The 19,449-nt window shown below is 34.9% G+C and overlaps 1 protein-coding gene across 1 annotated transcript; it reads left to right on the top strand.

Moving 5' to 3' along the window:
• The first annotated feature begins 7,513 nt into the window (after positions 1-7,513).
• LOC105474192 (olfactory receptor 6C2) lies at positions 7,514-15,290 on the top strand. Its single transcript, XM_011728680.2, has 2 exons — positions 7,514-7,596; positions 13,269-15,290. Exon 2 carries the CDS (start codon positions 14,157-14,159, stop codon positions 15,093-15,095), a length of 939 nt encoding a protein of 312 aa, XP_011726982.1. The 5' UTR covers positions 7,514-7,596; positions 13,269-14,156; the 3' UTR covers positions 15,096-15,290.
• Positions 15,291-19,449: the final 4,159 nt, after the last annotated feature.

Here is a 19,449-nt window from a genome sequence, read left to right as displayed (position 1 = left end):
ACATAGGAAACAATCTGAATGACCTTGGTTTTTCAAGAAGATTTTGTGCTTGACCAAAGTCATAATCCACAAGAAAGTCTGGTAAGTTGAAATTCGTTTTATTCATTGTTTTAAAGTTCTTAAAACAACACTGTTAAGAATCAAATGATTAAAGACTGGGAGTAAATGTTTTCAAATCACACTCCCGAGAGCACACTTGTCTCTAGAATGTGTAAAGAACACTCTACCCTTAGAATAAAAAAAGAGCAACACGATAAAACCTGTGCATAATATTTGCATAGAAATTTCATCATAGAGGATTTATAGATTGCAAATATGTATATGAAAAGATGCTCTACATCATGAATTATTAGTGAAACGCAATTAAAACCTGCATATCTATTTGAATATTCGCAACAAAATTACTGGCAATATCAAATGTTTACAAAAATATAGAGCTACTGGGAGTCTCATACTTTTCTAGTGAGAATACAAAACAGTACAACCACTTGGGAAGCCATTTGGGAAACTCACAGAAAGTTAAATTTACACATATCATATGAACTAGCAATTCTACTCCCATCCAAAAGAAATGAAAACTTATGTTAATTCTCAGGAGTCTGGCTCTTGATCTTGATGCTGTACAAAAAAACAATGTGTGATTTATTGGCCTCTACTATAGGAAATTACAAAGGCTTTCCCTAGCAGGGTTCACAGGAGCAAGCTGCCCTTCCCATATCAGATGGTACACTGTTCATGCATCATAGTCTCTGAAGGAAATGATAGTAAAGGACTCAGATCATCCAGGCCAAATATGCTGTTACATTTATCTTTAATTCTAGCCCAGGTGCCTCCACTTGCAGGCCTCCTTCTTGGGAAAACTTGAAGACACTTTTCTCCACTCGGATCCAGTACTCAGCACTTTTACATTCCTAGCCCTGACACTCTCTCCTTCCCATGGCCCCTTGCCTCCATACAACTGCAAGAGATTTTTGTTGGGTGATCCCATGGTAGTAAGGGGACCCCCATGTCTGTGTTATTCTACCTGACACTCAATGCTGTGTCCTTTCATGGTAGAAAATGGAACAGGCAGGAGTCCACACTTCCTCTGATTTTAGCCTTTCCTATACTAATGCAGTAATTGATTTCAAACTTGACTGTTACTTTCCATTTAGGCTGGTTGCTTTCACCAACCACTCCAATATCCAGCAGCTCAACTCTCTCTCCAGCTCAGCAGGGCTCTTGATACCCTCAGAAATATGTATGTGAATTTTTAAGGCAGCTTTATTTATAATCAGCAAAATTGAAACAATATATATGTTCTTCAACTGAGGAATGGATAAACAAACTGTGGTACATACATATATTGACATATTACTCAGCAACAACAACAAATGATTCATTCAACAATAATGAATTGGAAAACAGGGTTTGAGCAGATTTATTTTTTACAAAAATAACTGTAAGCAATGTAGTTTGTAGACTTGTAACATGGGTTAAGAATTATGAAACTAATTGTTGTACAAGATTTAAATAAATATTTAGATATATTGTCATAATAGAAGTCAGTATTTCTATGTTGAAGAAAGAAGTTACAATTAAAGAAAGATAATAATTACAATAAATTCTGTGATTGTAGTCAGAGGTATCACGATGGACTCTTGATTTGTTTCACCTGTTTTAATTTATAATCAGTAAATATGGGAACAAATATAGATGTGTCTTTACGCATGAATTAGTACACAATCATGTGCTACACAACGATGATACAGTCAGCAATGGACCACATATATGACAGCGGTCCCATACAATTTTAATGGAACAGAAAAATTCCTATCACCTGTTGACATCATAACTGTCATAATGTCATAGCACAACACATTACTCGTTTGTTTGTGGTGTTGCTGGTGTAAACAAACCTATTATGCTGCCAGTCTTATAAAAGTGTAGCACACACGATTATCTATAGTACATAGTATTTTAAAATAATAATAATCGGCTATGTTACTGGTTTATGCATTTACTATATTACAATTTTATTGTTATTTTAGAATATACTCTCTCTATTTATTAAAAAAGTTAATTACAAAGCAGCCTCAGGCAGATCCTTCAGAAGGTATTTCAGAAGAAGGCATTGTTACCCTAAGAGACGACAACTCCTAGGCATGTTTTTGCTCCTGAAAACCTCCCACTGGGACAAGCTACGGAGCTGGAAAACAGTGAAACTGATCATTCTGACCCTGTGCACACCCGGGCTAAGGTGTGTGTTTGTGTCTGAGTTTTTAACAAAAAAACTTAAAAAGTAAAAAAAAGATAAAAATTGTTAAAATAGAAAAAAGCTTATAGAATCATGATCTAAAGACAATGTTTGTACATCTCTACATTGTGTATGTGTTTTAAGCTAAGTGTTATTACAAGAGAGTCAAAAAGTTTTAAAAAATTAAAAAGCTATATGGTTAAAAAGTTACAGTAAGTTAAGCTTAATTGATTCTTGAGGAAAGAAAAAAAGTAAAAGAAATGTGCTGTGCCCTAAGTGGAGGCATTTAGAAAGTCTACAGTAGCATACAGTAAATCCTAGGCCTTCACATCCCCTCACCACCCACTCACCGACTCACCCAGGATGACTTCCAATCCTGCAAGCTCCATTCGTGGTAAATGCCCTGTACAGGTGTACCATATTTATCTTTTATACCGCATTTTCACGATACTTTTTCTGTGTTTAGATACACAAAAACCACTGTGTTATAATTACCATACAGCAGCATGCTATACAGGTTTGTAGCCTAGAAGCAATAGGCTATGCCATGTAGCCTAGCTGTGAAGTAGCCTATACCACCTAAGTTTGTGTAAGTATACTCCATGATGTGTGCACAACAGCAAAACCACCTAATGAAGCATTTCTCAGTGTATCTCCTTTGTTAAGCAGTGTATGACTATATATATTAAATATATATACCTCCTGTCTCTAACTACCTTGAAAGGGAAAAAGCAGTGACACCTCAGTGGCAATGGACCCACCTAGCACTCAAGTATTGGGTTTTCAATATCCTTTTCTAATAAATGGAATTACTTCTCCTTGTAAAACTGGTATATTTTAGGAATGAGGTAGATAGAATTCAAGGTAAGTCTGAAGCAACTTTTGGTTTCAGAAAATAAGGAAGGTCTAAAAATTCCAAAAGATGACAGCATATTGAAAGGTCACAGCACTCCACCTAAAAATGCTCCCAGAGTTAAACATCTTGATTGGATTGGATTATAATCCCCAGAATAAAATGAATATTGATGAGTCTATATTAACATAAGCAAGTAAGTAAATAATCAATTAGGAAGAAGTGGCAAGCTCTTCTCACAGAAGAATTTCCATTAATAAATGTAGAAAGAATGAGGAAAATGATAAATCACCATTAGCACACCACCATAATCATTGCTCCACATAAGATTTACCAATGAATGTTAAAGTGAATGGGTAGGCCGGGCGCGGTGGCTCAAGCCTGTAATCCCAGCACTTTGGGAGGCCAAGACGGGCGGATCACGAGGTCAGGAGATCGAGACCATCCTGGCTAACACGGTGAAACCCCGTCTCTACTACAAAATACAAAAAAACTAGCCGGGCGACGTGGCGGGCGCCTGTAATCCCAGCTACTCGGGAGGCTGAGGCAGGAGAATGGCGTGAACCCGGGAGGCGGAGCTTGCAGTGAGCTGAGATCCACTGCACTCCAGCCTGGGCGACAGAGCGAGACTCCGTCTCAAAAAAAAAAAAAAGTGAATGGGTGAAAGTTTAAACTGATATAGCATACTCACAGAGTATCAAAAAAAAAAATCTCCCAAATATTTTGTAATTCAAATGTTCATTGTAGCATTATTCACAATAGCCAAAATATGGAATCAACATAAGTGTCTATCAACAAATGATTAGATAAAGAAAACATGGTGTGTGTGTATATATATATATATATATATACACACACACACACACACACACAAACACCACTGTGTCATAATTGCCATACAGTAGCATGCTACACAGGTTTGTAGCCTAGGAGCAATAGACTGTATATATATATAGTATATATATATATATGTATATGTATATATGTGTGTGTATATATAGTGTGTGTGTATATATACATATATATACACACACAGTGAAATACTAATTATCCTTGAAAAAGAATTTGAAAATGCTGTCATTTGTAACAACGTAGGTAAACCTGGAGGACATTAGGCTAAGTGAAATAACCCAAGCACAGAAAGAAAAATATGGCATAATTTTACCAATATGTGGAATATTAAAACATTGAGCTAATGGAAATACAGAGTACAATGGCATTTACTAGGGACTTGGAAAAAATGAGGAGTCTGAAGAGATTTTGGTTAGAAGGTATACAATTTAAGTTAGATAGGAGAAATAAGTTCAACAGATTTATTGAAAAAAATAAAAGAGAAGTAAAATTAAATGAAGCACTTCAGATCAGCAAAATCCAAGAGAATTCTTTATCAACTGAACCACAAGAAAAGAGATGAGAATTAAAAGATGAAGGAAGAACTGAGGAATTGAAGAAATAAGGATTCATATGTTGGTAAATCAAAATGAATATTGATTATCATATTAAGTATAATATCTGGAGAAGTGTAAAAATATTTAAAATTAAAATAAACTTTATAAATTATTAAAAGCTTATTTACACTTATTTTACATGTTGGTTGTACTCTTCTCCGTATATTTTTCCTCCTAGGGCCCAGGTGTAAAAGAAACCCTTATCTCGGACATGCCCTTTCCATCACAGAGTGGAGACAGTATGGGCAAAACCACCTGGTGATTCTTGGATACAGTGAAGTCACATTACAAAAGCTAATGACAATGATTTGAGGAAATTGAATTCTCACAGGGAAGAACAGTGAATATTTAAGAATGATGAGACATTCTACCGCATTTGACTCTGTCGATCACAAATATTCACTTCCCTCTTTGCTGCGTACAAGACATATTTACCCTTCTCTCAGGGAGACAGGCCAAAGGCCACATGAAGTCAGCCATTGTGCTCAACTTCCAGGATGCGATGACAATTTCTATACTTTAGAGTCACAAGTGCCTTCTCTAAATTCAGACAGTTGATTTGTCTAATGTACACACCTTACAATTACTAGAGAAACAGGGAAAAAACAATATAAAAAACACTATCATTCAGAAAGGATAGGAATTGGGAATACACAGCAAACACTGTCAATATCAAGTCTAAAATAGAACTTGATAAGCAATGCAGGGGCCCCTCACTCTGTAGCTCTGGAAACCCTCTTAACTGGCTCCCAGTTATGCTTCTTGAGAATAAGACCCAGCCACTTTTATTTCGTGGCTCTTGAGTCACAATCTAAGAGGTCTCTGCTTTTCTATTATTTTACTTTGCCATATCCAAAAATGTTCTAAAGAAGTTTTAAAGAACATTAAAAAAATAAAACTTCCTTGGGACTTCCTTCTCAGCCTTCTTTTTTCTTTTTCTTTTTCTTTTTTTTTTTTTTTTTTTTTTTTTTTTTTTTTTTTTTGTCTATAGACTGTGGGAGCAGAAAACTGATTTACATTCAATCTCTCCTACCCAGGCTAACTACTTAAAAACATGATCCTCTTTTAACATGCTAGATTCTTTCTTGTATGATGTCAATAGTCTTACTCACTATTATTTTTAAGTACTTATTTACACTTACTTACAGATACTTTAAACTTAAGAGATTTTTAAGGCAGAGCTATGTCCTTCTGAAAAAGTCCTACACCCAACAGAAATTACATACTTAATGTTAAGATATTGAGTTAATAGTTTCAGATGTTGAAACAAATGATATGGTAGCAACATCACTGGCAGGTTCTTGCTGCGAAATGGTTTTCATATACCTCAAAGAATGACTAAACTGTATTTTTAACTTAGGGGAGATGAGATGTGGTTGCATCTTCAACTCTAATTCCCATTTGTTTGTGGATTTTCTCTATTCCCATCCACACCAAACACCAAATAGGCCAATTCATTTATCAGTTTCTTTATTATAGGTCATAGCAAACAGATTAATTCCAAATTCCCATTCATAAAGCCACAGACACTTTTGGTATCTTATTTACCTTTCAGATTATCTCAGGTGGCAACTTTACCGAAATTTTCACTACTGCAGCATAACCTAAGCTGTTGCTGCTATATTTTTACTTCAAAGGAAGTCTACAGGTCAAGAAATAAATTTCTCTTAAATGGAGGGGCTGTGAATAGTCATTAAAAAATCTACCAAGTGTACATAAAACATTCAACATATTCTATAGACAATTTTAATTATATAACTAAGTTTAACAACGTTGATGGAGCAATGGTAATCTGTAAAATTAAATGAATTTCTAATATCATTATATCAAAACTATGCTATGTATAAATAATATGTAAATATTATCTACCTCTATATTATATAAAATTGAAAGCAACATAGAACTACACAAATACTTGACAATGAATCTAATGAAGGAAGCATAACATACACAAAAGAAACAATAAAATCTTATTGATAAAAATTTACATGGAGGCTAGGACTTCCATATCTCTTTGTTATTTAACCTAAAGCAATACTTCTGGCCAGCCCTCCAACCCTAATTTTGTGTACTTTTAAAGCATTCACAGTCAGTTTGAGATGTTGCTTTTAAATACACTTATTTAAAAATCCCAGAGACAAACATTACAAAGCTGGAATGCATTGAAACAGTGGTTCTTAATGAAACTGTTTTTGAAGGTCATCCATGTAGTGGTGGTCTTACAGGACATTGTCTGTAGACAGAATAAATAATATATCTGACCTATGTGATTTCTTCTGTTTTTCAAATGTAAATAAATTATCCTGTGATTAACACAATATGAACTGATTTTACAATGTCTCTGTATACATAGTAACTTTTATCCATACTGATTTTCATATATAGTAGAGACTTTGCAAAATTATATTATGGGGGATTAGATTAAGCAAAATATGTTGATTATTAAAAAGCAGACATACTCATATCCTTAGAAAGTGTATTAGGAAATAGAATCAGACTTGTGCATTATTTTTCTCATTAGCATGTGCACCAGTCTTCTATCTGATGCTATTGTTCTGCCTTACTGTCTCAAAGGAAGGTGTCTCTGTTGCTGTCTATTTTAGTTGCTTTACCAAAGTTAATTACATAGAAGCTTCATTAGTGATGTTTGAATCTGGCCACTAAGGATGCTTTATTTATTCATATGATCCCAGTGCACTTCCAAGAGATGGAGCAGAAAAAATAAATATTTTGGGAATAGAAAAGCTAACTCTCTGCTCTTCTGAAATCAGAAGAAACTCTGTTGCCTTCCTCCCTTACATCACATTTTCTTACCATTATGACAGAGTCCAAGGAAAATATTTTCCAAGCGTAAAATAAGAAAGTTTCTAAAAAGAGTGTTTATTGTAATGTGAACATGCAAAACTAGGAGACCTCAAGATCCTTCAGGAGATACCTGAAGATTGATGATCAAGTTAAACCAGTACAAAGTTACATCTTCCTTAACACAACACAGTTCAACCCACTAGGGAGCTGCCACCTGAAACGTGAAAAATGATCAAAAGAGTAAGTATTTTAATGTAGGTATGACAATTCCTTTCTCATATGAGAGATAAGAGAAAGAAATTTTTGCTGGAGTACTCTTCTGTAATTTTGTTAAGCTTGTTTCAAATTTTTAATATGGAAAACTGTAGTGAACATGTTTTTAAACTATTAACAGATCTTTGACAAGACTAAACATCATAGCTAGGGCATATTTATGCATTCCTACATAGTCACACATGCAGTAGTTTGTGGTCACTCATAAAATATAAAAGACACACAGAAATATGCCTTCCAAATCCTTGGAATATATACAAAAAAAGCATATTACACTGCTTATAATGTTAGCTTTTTTCTAAATTGTAAATATTCTCTTATGGTTAAATGTCTAGCCAGAAATAATTCAATCCCTCATATTTATTAGTTCAACAAAAATGCTCCCTTAATGTCTAAGTGACACTAAGACTGAGAGGCCTTTGTGTTGCTGCTCATGATGCACTGCACCGCACAAGATGATCAAGGCGTAGAAGACTATTTCACCAAGAAAGCTTTTGCCTAGTGTGTATTCAAAGGGAGAGGCATGAAAACAAACATGACAGAAAGGATGTCAATTCTCAGTTACTTCATAGTTTATGCTGCTTATTGCAATTTTCATGACCCCGAAGTAGTTGGGAGAAAACTAGTTCTTAAGCCAAAATCAAGGAAAAGGTATAGTAAATTATTAGTACACTGCTTGTATAAAACCAAAACTTCCAATAAATTGACTTTATCTAACAAAGTCAAAAGGGATTTGCATGAAAGAAAGAGGATTGAGGCAACATAAGAAACCTCAGAATATCTGAAAACAAGGAACTCTGTTTTTCTTTCCTGGAATAAAATGATGAATAGTGTGAGAGGCTTGCAGAGAGACCAGTTTTGAGGGCAGTAAGGTAATCAAGGCAACAGTTTTAGTTTTATGGATTTCTTGAAACACCTTGGGAGTTTTACTAAGAAGTAAGCATATGTGACAGAATGACTGTGTCTTACTGGCCAGTATGCTCTGTTAGCATCTTCATTCTCATTATGCCAGACTCGTACCATCTCTCTTAACAGATTTGTATTAGGTTTTCTGCATAAGTGTGTATTTTCCTATAGCGGTAATTTTAAAGCAAGATGGGCCTTGCCATATGTACCTTATGGGATTTTATAAAGCACATGTCCATAAGAGTAAGGAATTCATTTTCCCAGACCCAGAAGACTCATGATATTTGCAGTGATTTTTTATATGCAAAGCAGGTGAAAAAGCATTCATATAACAAACTAATTGGTATCTTATGAGGAGATGCAATTTCATTCAGTGATGGAGAAATAGCAAGAACCGTAGAGACTGTGTTGTCAGATAAGACTTATGTTTGTAGCTACCATTATAAATAATTAATGCAGGCTAAGAACTGGGAGCAGTTATTGCTCCATGAACAGAAATAAAGTCATTTCCTCTTGCTGAAGAATGCCATAATGGTCAGGGACGACATTAACAAAATAAGACCCATAATGCAAATTAAAGAAGCCAGTTAGTATTTTAGTCATCCTTCATTTGTGTCTGAAATTATAAATATATAAATTAGGTGATCGCTGATGACATAAGGGACAACACTGATAGGTGATTTAGACGATGATGTCAAGGGCTGTCAACAAACTTCCTTAATTGCCTAAGTGGTTCTCAGACATTGATGTGCATATGAAACTCTTGGTAATTATACCACAACTATTCTAATTTCTAATTTCTTCACTACAGCCTAACCTCATTTGCCTATTTCCTGGCTAAAACGTATTAGCTCTGCATCCCAGAAGTCTATACTTGTGACAAATATCTTTGATATTTATAATTCAGAGAAATACACACCAAATAACCTAGTCAAATGCAAGTATTTCTGGAAGAATAAAGTAAAGCATTGGATAAATACCACAGCGGTAATTTTCTTTCTTTCTTTTTTTTTTTCATGAGACGGAGTTTCGCTCTTGTTGCCCGGGCTCGTTCAAGTGATTCTCCTGCCTCAGCCTCCTGAGTAGCTGAGATTACAGTCATGTACCACCACACCCGGCTAACTTTATATTTTTAGTAGAGATGGGGCTTCTCCATATTGGTCAAGCTGATCTCAAATGCCCGCCTCGGCCTCCCAAAGTGCTGGGATTACAGGCATGAGCCATGGCACCTGGCCAGTGGTAACTTCAGTATAAATTAAATGACTTTCAAAACATAGAGCCATGCCTTGTGCCTGGCTTGCATCATATTTTCCAACAGCTAGGTGGAAGCATATCCTAACACAGAATTAAGTGGATGTGCTCTAACAGGAGGGCAAAGAGAGAGATGGATCCAGAGCTGCTTAATTCCTTGAGAAGAGTGGAGAACTCCATGCAATAAATGCACACACAGTCAGTGTACCTCAGGGAATCAAGGGAAAAGAGGTTGGGAATTTAGAAAGTTGAGTATGGAGAACAAAAGCTGTGGAGGCAAAATACACTTGTCACAACTTGTCTTCTAAGAAAGAGGAAGATATATTCACTCTTAATCAATACAATGTAAAGACTGAAAAAATGAATTAAAAGTGCCATTGTATTTATGAAGAGAAAAAGAGATGAGAGGCTGGTTAAACTCAAAGTTTAGGTAAAGGATTGTGTGAGAAGGTGAAAAGTAGAAAAGGGCAAACCGTAGGTCCAATAATTAAATAGGTAAATGTGGTCTTTAAGACCATCAGAATGAGTATTCTGTCTCCTCCCCAAACCATATTGTTGAACTTACACCTGTAGATGCGATTCACCAATAGCCTAGCCTATTCACAAGGAACAAAGAACTGTGAGTCTAGGGCTGAATGCTATTTTGCAGAATGTGCTGCAGCCTGTTAATACTTACAGAAGTTATGATTCATTTAGATAGTCTCATGGTCCTCACTATATACGTTTTATTGAGGTATAATCTATATTAAAAACTGCACATGCAAAAAAAAAAAGAAGAAGAAGAAGAAGAAAAAGAAAACAAAAGAAATACACTGCTATTGTAGGGTTGTTTTCCTTAACTCAAAAGTGTTGGGTCATAAGAAATTTAGAATGCTGTGGTATTTTAGGTGGACTGATGTACTGGAAAAAGGGGAGGAGTTCTGACCAGACAAAGAAAAGCTGAATAATACAGTGTTTTAAACTCCATAATTATTCCAGGCTATAGAAATGTAATGACATTATTTTTCTATTAAAAGAAGTAGGTTTGTTCATATCTCTTTATGCTAAGTATTTTTGTTTCTCTAAAAAACACTCCTCACTGAGGTTGGTTCTATTATAGTGCAGAAAATTGGGCAACTAAATGAACCTTCTAATATGTGTAGAAAGATACAGGTGGAACTAGAATTATGCAAATAAAAAGGCTATTTCACCAATACATTCAGGTTATATTAATTAGCAAATGCACTAAGAGTGTTGGTATGAAAGAAACAGACTTTAGGATATAAATAAGACAGCAAATTATTTAAACAAAGAAGAAAATTTTATCTTGGTAATAATTATAAGTATAGCAGCAATTCTAATCTTCTTGACACTGCAGTATGAGCCTTTTAGCTTAATATTGTCTAAACTTTAAAATACTTTTAAAAGTTGGTTTTTCAAAGAAACTTTAAAACTCTGATTTTTAAGAGATAAAAATACAGATAATGTTGTATAAAAGGTACATTAACTCATTGAAAAATTGTTGAACACATGCTATGTGTCAAGCAGAGTCTCCACAGCAGTAAAAGATATAACAGAGAAAGAACAAAGCTCCTATTCATAGTGTTTACTTTTGAGTGACCCTAAAGATCCACCGATCCTAAGAGTATTAGGATATCTTTGAACTTCTTGGATACATCCATGCATATAATCTATATGAATTCCACGTGATTTTTCTGTAAGATAATCCAAAGTCTCTCTTAGAAAAGAAATGAATCTTCAGACACATAGTAGGTGGTTTCAGCCTTGAAAAAGAAAGGAAAACAGAAAGTAAAACAATTGTAGTCTCTAGAAAATGATATATGAGAATCAAATTCTGGAAAAAAGGAAAAAAAAAATCCTAAGTTCCTAAGAAGAGGTCGGGAGAGAGATTACTAGAAACCACCAAGCAAATAACAATAGCATATAAGGAATTATAATATCAAGGTAAAGTAAGAAGTAGTTCAGAGAGGAAAGAAAAACTCTGGAAAAGGTACTAGCGAAATAGCATTTGCAGAACTTTGAATTGAAAACAGTCTGGCCTTTTGTTTAAGAATGTACTGAAAATGACAGTGCAGTTTGAAACAGGTATGTAAATAAGAACGTTGAACCAGCTGACAGGATAAGCATTAAAAATATAGCTTACTGTCACTATGTAGACAAATCTGTTTTATTTCTTCACTAAATTTACTGAGAACCCTACATAGGCCAGATATAAGAGAAAATCAGAGTATATAAAATATTGTCTCTAAAGAAGTTTACAGAAACATACAGGAGAAATACAAGTATGATGAAGAGTATAATACAGTGTGATATAATCCAAGACCAAGTACATAAGTACTTGGAAAAAACACAGAAGCATAATTTCACATTTGCTGTGTGGGTAAATGAACATTTCCTTGAAGAATCAATCCCTAAGTAGAATCCTAAAGACTGATATGCACTAGTCAGTCAAAAGATAAGCCTGTGCAGACAAGAGCATGTAGAAAATTGAAGAGTTGCAAGTAGTCAATGCTAAGGCAACTTGAGCCATGAAGAAGAAAGGTAAGAAGATGGTAAGTGATGAGATCTGAAAATTAAGGAAGGTCCTGCCCATGAAGAGCCTGGCAGTCCACACGAAAGTAATTAACCTGTAACAAGCAATAGGTAATACCAGTAGAACAGAAGACTCAAAGAAGGAGCATGACATGACTTAGAGCATGTTGTAAGTGAGGTATCTGTGGAACATCCAACTTGTGATGTATACTTAGCAATGCTTTTTACCTGGTCTTTGGCTACATCATATACATGATCATCAAATCAACTGGACTGGGCAAAATCATCCTTGAAGAGTAGAGGGTAAGAAGAATAACAAACAGAAAACAAGAAGCAGGAGGTCTGAAGATTATTGACAATACCAGTATTTCACAGATGAAGGGAGAAAGAGGAGACTAAAAAGAGAAACCCTAAAAAGACAGATATCGAAAGAATATCAGAATTAGACATGAAGCCTATTTAAAGAATTATTGAACTTTAAAACAAAAATACTATAGCAATTCCAGGCAAGATTAAAAACCTAAATGTGCCCTTAGCTTCAACAGTAACGAAGTCTTTGCAGATTCTTCAGAGGGTGGAGGTGAAAGTGAGAACACAAAGGGTTAAAGTATAAAGTGAGTAAGGGTGAGAGGAGGAGACATTAATGTCTTTTTAATTTTTTTTTAATTTTATGGGTACATAGCAAGTATATATATTTATAGGCTACATGAAATATTTAGATACAGGGATGTAATATGAAATCGGACATGATGGAGAATGAGTTATCCATTCCCTAAAGCATTCATCCTTTGAGTTACAAATAATCCAATTATATCATTTGTTATTTAAAAATATACAATTAAGTTATTATTGACTACAGTCACCCTATTGTGTTATCAAACAGTAATTCTTATTCATTCTTTCTGGTTTTTTGTACCCGTTAACCATTCCCACCTACCCCCAAGCCCCCCACTATACTTCCCAGCCTCTGGTAACCATCCTTCTACTCTCTATGTCTATGAGTTCAACTGATTTGATTTCAGAATAAGTGAGAATACATGATGTCTTTTTAAAGGACCTAAAAATATATTGAAAAAGACACAGCCTAGAAGACTATATTTAGTGGTGTTAAATGTAGATTTGCTTCTGGAGCTTTGAGGGGAAAAGAATCACAATTAACTGAATATCAGATGGAAGCATATGAGAATATTCATTTTGTAAAAACCTTGAACACAACTTTTTCTCACATTATAGATAAAATAATTTTACATCAACCCATCTACAGGTAATAGACGGTTGAGAATAAGGAATGCCAGCAGAGAAGAATAAAAGACCAGGGAAAGGCTCAGGGACAATGATTGTATTTTGTTGTCATTGTTGTGTGCTTGTTTGTTTGCTTTTCAGGAGAAATGCATCTTAATCTTAATACAATCCTCAGATAATAACAACTGAAGAGAATTAATGTTATTAATTACCTGGATGTATCTTATATCCAGAGTTTGTCCTGGACAAAGAATTTTTAAGTACCTATAAAATGGCATCATTTCTTTCTAACCCATTTGTAAATCCATTCCATGTAACAAACTACAATCAACTGCATTTGTACATTCTGATGGATAAGGATGATCAAGGAAAATTTGGACTATTTTACAAAACTTGATTTCTTAAGGAAATATCCACTGCTCATATATGTGAAGTTTAGGAAGGTTGTTGAAACAGTGGCAACACTGATTATTCTATAAAGGGAGAAAATAAACGTAGGCTGGTCGACTTGGCTTCTAGATGCATAGCCTTTTGCTATAGAATTCAAATATCTACTTCCTCATAAACCGTGATTTTTAAACAAGGATTGGGTAGATATCAAAGAACAGTGATGAAAAACTGCACAGTAATAAGAACTTTTATACTGCTGGGACTGACAGATGACCCACACCTGCAAGTTTTGCTTTTTATCTTTCTATTTCTCACCTACATGTTGAGTGTAACAGGGAACCTGACTATTATCACCCTCACATTGGTGGACCACCACCTTAAAACTCCTATGTACTTCTTTCTCAGAAATTTTTCCTTCTTAGAAGTCTCATTTACTACAGTCTGTATTCCTAGATTCTTGTACAGTATATCAATGGGGGACAATACCATTACCTACAATGCTTGTGCCAGTCAAATATTCTTTGTTATTCTCTTTGGAGCAACACAATTTTTTCTCCTGGCAGCCATGTCTTATGACCGCTATGTGGCCATCTGTAAACCCCTTCATTATATGGTCATCATGAACAACAGGGTGTGTACCTTATTAGTCCTCTGCAGTTGGGTGGCTGGCTTGATGATCATTGTTCCACCACTGAGCTTAGGCCTCCAGCTCGAATTCTGTGGTTCCAATGCCATTGATCATTTTAGCTGTGATGCAGGTCCTCTCCTAAAGATCTCATGCTCAGATACATGGGTAATAGAACAGATAGTTATACTTATGGCTGTATTTGCACTCATTATCACCCTAGTTTGTGTGATTCTGTCCTACTTGTACATAGTCAGAACAATTCTGAGGTTCCCTTCTGTTCAGCAAAGGAAAAAGGCCTTTTCTACCTGTTCATCCCACATGATTGTGGTTTCCATTGCCTATGGAAGCTGCATCTTCGTCTATATCAAGCCCTCTGCAAAAGATGAAGTGGCCATAAATAAAGGAGTTTCAGTTCTTACTACTTCTGTTGCACCCTTGTTGAACCCCTTCATTTACACCTTGAGGAACGAGCAAGTGAAACAAGCTTTCAGTGACTCTGTAAAGAGGATTACATTTCTCTCAAAGAAGTAGAAGTTGTGATGAATTAGCGTAAAGTGAACGAAGAATGCTCCCTAAATGTCATCCTACGGCTTTTAACTTATTTCATTGCTTCCTGACTACAGTTTAGTCATGTGAACCTTCTCAATGACATTTAATATTGTATCCTAATCCCATCTTTATCAAAATCCTTATTATTTCAAACCAAGGTCATAAATTGTATTTTCCCTCATTGTGAAACTAAAAATTACTTTTCCAAAAATCAAGGTTTCTTCCACTTCTGATCTAGTCTTTTCTTCATTCCTCTAGGGAAGAGAAAATAAAGAATAATTATCAGTGTATACATTATCTACAAGTTAATTTATGTAGTAATAAAAAATTCTTTCTCTAATACAAAATTATCAAAATATTATAAATCCAAGAATCAAAACAAAAAATAGAAAACAACAAGAGACATATATTAAAAATAAATTAAATCAAATAAGGTATTCCAGCCCTATTAGGATAACTGGGAAAGAAGACATCAACAGGAGTTAAAATTAATCCGATTTGAAGAAATGGAAACACCTTCAAAATCTCTGGTAAGACGTATTAGCTATTGCTTTATATTACATGAGAGGAAACTCATGCAAAAAGCATACATTTAATTTAAAACAAATGTAAACATAAAATCACTTATTTTGGGTTACAAAATCAGAATGAATGCATAAGAGCAAATTGAAACACCGAAATTTAAGTGCTTATTAAACAAAATAACTATTTACCACAACATAAAGGTAATTAAAGGGTTAAGAAGATATGGAGAATATCCAACCAATATTCTTTTTTATACAGAAAAAAGAAGAAACTAAAAATGTAAAAAAAAAAATTAGAATTATGATCAAGCGGAAAATAGAGGAAAATATTCAAAAGTTAAAATGGTTAGAGCTGAAAGAAATAATTACTTCCACAGGCTGAAAAGGATGAAGATTAAATTATTATAAGAAAGTTGAAAAAAATACCTCATATTGAATTATAAACTCAGTGATTATTTATTTTAAATATCAAAAGTGGGCTTTGACATAGCAATAAAATATTTCTTCAAATTATTTCTATTGACATAATTTTGAAAATAACTGCCACTTTTGAACCATGTCAAACTCTTTGTAAATGTCATAATTAAAGTCTTTACACATCCTGTAAATACATTTTAAGTGCATCAAAATATAGAAATAAAAAGATTGTGTATACTGGCCAATATATCATAGGTAGGAAATGATGGAGCCTGATTTCTGATTTAAAATCGTGTTCAATCCACTGTATGACTTTTCCTTTGAGGTGGGAGCAGAATGAGAAAAGATGCTCTAACTGGAAGTATATGAGCTCACACAGCTCTCTTTCTCTCTCTCCCTTGCTCTTTCTTTATATAAAATTACAATGTTAGTTTATCAATGTGTCTACTTCTATTTTTTAAATGGCTTTATTGACTTTAAAGAAAAAAATTAAAATTTTACAATTTATGGATTTTACAATTATGGACAGATTTTATATACCATAATCTGTCCTATTCTAGTTTAAGTAAGATTTTATGTTTTGATAAGGAGAAAGTAGATGGCATAAAATTGAAGCAATCATCTCCCTGCCAATATTGAAGCATATTTATTATCAACATGACTTCAGGAAGCATTCACCTCAGAGCTCTGGTGTATTGAAATATCTTATGTATCTCATTTCTTACATATTGTATTACATAAGAAATATCTAAATTAAGAGACCTGCACAAAAGACTCTCTAAAATATTCATAATCTAAACCAAAGTGAATATAACTATTATATATTATATATTTGCAAAGCAGGACTAGATTTTTTAAATTAACTCTTTTTTTTATTATACTTTAAGTTCTAGGGTACATGTGCATAACGTGCAGGTTTGTTACATATGTATACTTGTGCCATGTTGGTGTGCTGCACCCATCAACTCATCAGCACCCATCAACTCATCATTTACATCAGGTATAACTCCCAATGCAATCCCTCCCCCCTCCCTCCTTCCCATAATAGGCCCCAGAGTGCGATATTCCCCTTCCAGAGTCCGAGTGATCTCATTGTTCAATTCCCACCTATGAGCGAGAACATGCGGTGTTTGGTTTTCTGTTCTTGCGATAGTTTGCTGAGAATGATGGTTTCCAGCTGCATCCACGTCCCTACAAAGGACACAAACTCATCCTTTTTTATGGCTGCATAGTATTCCATGGTGTATATGTGCCACATATTCTTAATCCAGTCTGTCACTGATGGACATATGGGTTGATTCCAAGTCTTTGCTATTGTGAATAGTGCTGCAAGAAACATATGTGTGCATGTGTCTTTATAGCAGCATGATTTATAATCCTTTGGGTATATACCCAGTAATGGGATGGCTGGGTCTTATGGTATTTCTAGTTCTAGATCCTTGAGGAATTGCCATACTGTTTTCCATAATGGTCAAACTAATTTACAATCCCACCAACAGTGTAAATGTGTTCCTATTTCTCCACATCCTCTCCAGCACCTGTTGTTTCCTGACTTTTTAATGATTGCTATTCTAACTGGTGTGAGATGGTATCTCATTGTGGTTTTGATTTGCATTTCTCTGATGGCCAGTGATGACGAGCATTTCTTCATGTGTCTGTTGGCTGTATGCATGTCTTCTTTTGAGAAGTATCTGTTCATATCCTTTGCCCACTTTTTGATGGGGTTGTTTGTTTTCTTGTAAATTTGATTGAGTTCTTTGTAGGTTCTGCATATTAGCACTTTGTCAGATGAGTAGATTGCAAAAATTTTCTCCCATTCTGTAGGTTGCCTGTTCACTCTGATGGTAGTTTCTTTTGCTGTGCAGAAGCTCTTTAGTTTAATTAGATCCCATTTGTCAATTTTGGCTTTTGTTGCCGTTGCTTTTGGTGCTTTAGACATGAAGTCCTTGCCTGTGCCTATGTCCTGAATGGTATTACCTAGGTTTTCTTCTAGGGTTTTTATGGTTTTAGGTCTAATATTTAAGTCTCTAATCCATCTTGAATTAATTTTCGTATAAAGAGTAAGGAAAGGATCCAGTTTCAGCATTCTACTTATGGCTAGCCAATTTTCCCAGCACCATTTATTAAATAGGGAATCCTTTCCCCATTTCTTGTTTTTCTCAGGTTTGTCAAAGATCAGATGGCTGTAGATGTGTGGTATTATTTCTGAGGGCTCTGTTCTCTTCCATTGGTGTATATCTCTGTTTTGGTACCAGTACCATGCTGTTTTGGTTACTGTAGCCTTGTAGTATAGTTTGAAGTCAGGTAGCGTGATGCCTCCAGCTTTGTTGGATAATGTATTATAAAATATATTAGGTAAAACAAAAACAATTCAGGACAACAATATGCAAATTGAAACAGATAGAGGAGAAGCAAAGAAACTAAGCCAGGTAGCATTGTTCCCATCTTCTTTAGATGTTAGTCCTAAGTGTTAATCTTCACTAAGGAAAAAAATGATATTTAGTAATTCATATCAGAAGCTTTGAAATTTCACTCAGAGTGAAAAATAGTATTCTTTGGCCTTGTGAGTATAAGGTGAGAAATACAATAGTTTAAAAGGAAAGAATGAAAGTCACTGATACTGAGCAGTGGCTTCAAATAAGATTAAAATATGCTTATTTTATCAGACTGATGTATACCATAGCACTTATTTAATCAGCTCTCATGCTTATATTCTGACATTCTGGCTCCTAAAGTAAATTCTCAGAATTGGGAGCATGGCTTTGAAATTATTTATATGTTCTGATTATTGGCATCCTATTAAACCCACGTGTCTTTAATTTTTTTTTTAAAAAAATCTGATTTCAGAAGCTTTTAACCAAGGTTTCCAATCAAATCACTGCTCAATCTTAACATAAGTGTGTTCCAGGTAAAATGGATTTTAGATAGAACATCACCGCTCTGTAGATCAATATTCTAGCTCAGTCCAAAGCTCTGTTCTGAGCTTTAGTAAAACAAGATCACCACTCCAGATATCTGTTTGGTGCTCCCTAAAAGTCTAAGCAGAAGATAGAGGAATCTTGGTGCACACAGAAATCCAAATACAGGCCAAGTGTGGCGACTCATACCTACAATCCCAACACTTTGGGAGAGTCAGGTGGGAGAATCATTTGAGCCCAGGAGTTGGAGACCAGCCTTGGACAACATAGAGAGACCCTGTCTCCAGAAATATTTTTAAAATCAGCCAGACACAATGGCTCATGTCTGTAGACCCAGCTACTTTTGAGGCTGAAGCGGGAGGATCACTTGAGCCCAGGAGTTAAAGACTACAGCGAGCTATGATTGTGCCACTGCATTCCAGCTGAGTGAGAGAATGACACTCTGTGTCATAAATAAATAAATAAGGACATGCAAAT

Source organism: Macaca nemestrina, chromosome 10 (assembly GCF_043159975.1).
Source record: "Macaca nemestrina isolate mMacNem1 chromosome 10, mMacNem.hap1, whole genome shotgun sequence".
In the NCBI taxonomy this organism is placed as follows: Eukaryota; Metazoa; Chordata; class Mammalia; order Primates; family Cercopithecidae; genus Macaca; species Macaca nemestrina.
Note: the sequence above shows the minus strand (reverse complement) of the source record. Positions and strands in the feature narration are given on the sequence as shown.

What these genes read in the sequence shown, in the direction of transcription:
- LOC105474192 (XM_011728680.2), top strand. Translation starts at nt 14,157, where the DNA reads ATGAAAAACTGCACAGTAATAAGAACTTTTATACTGCTGGGACTGACA.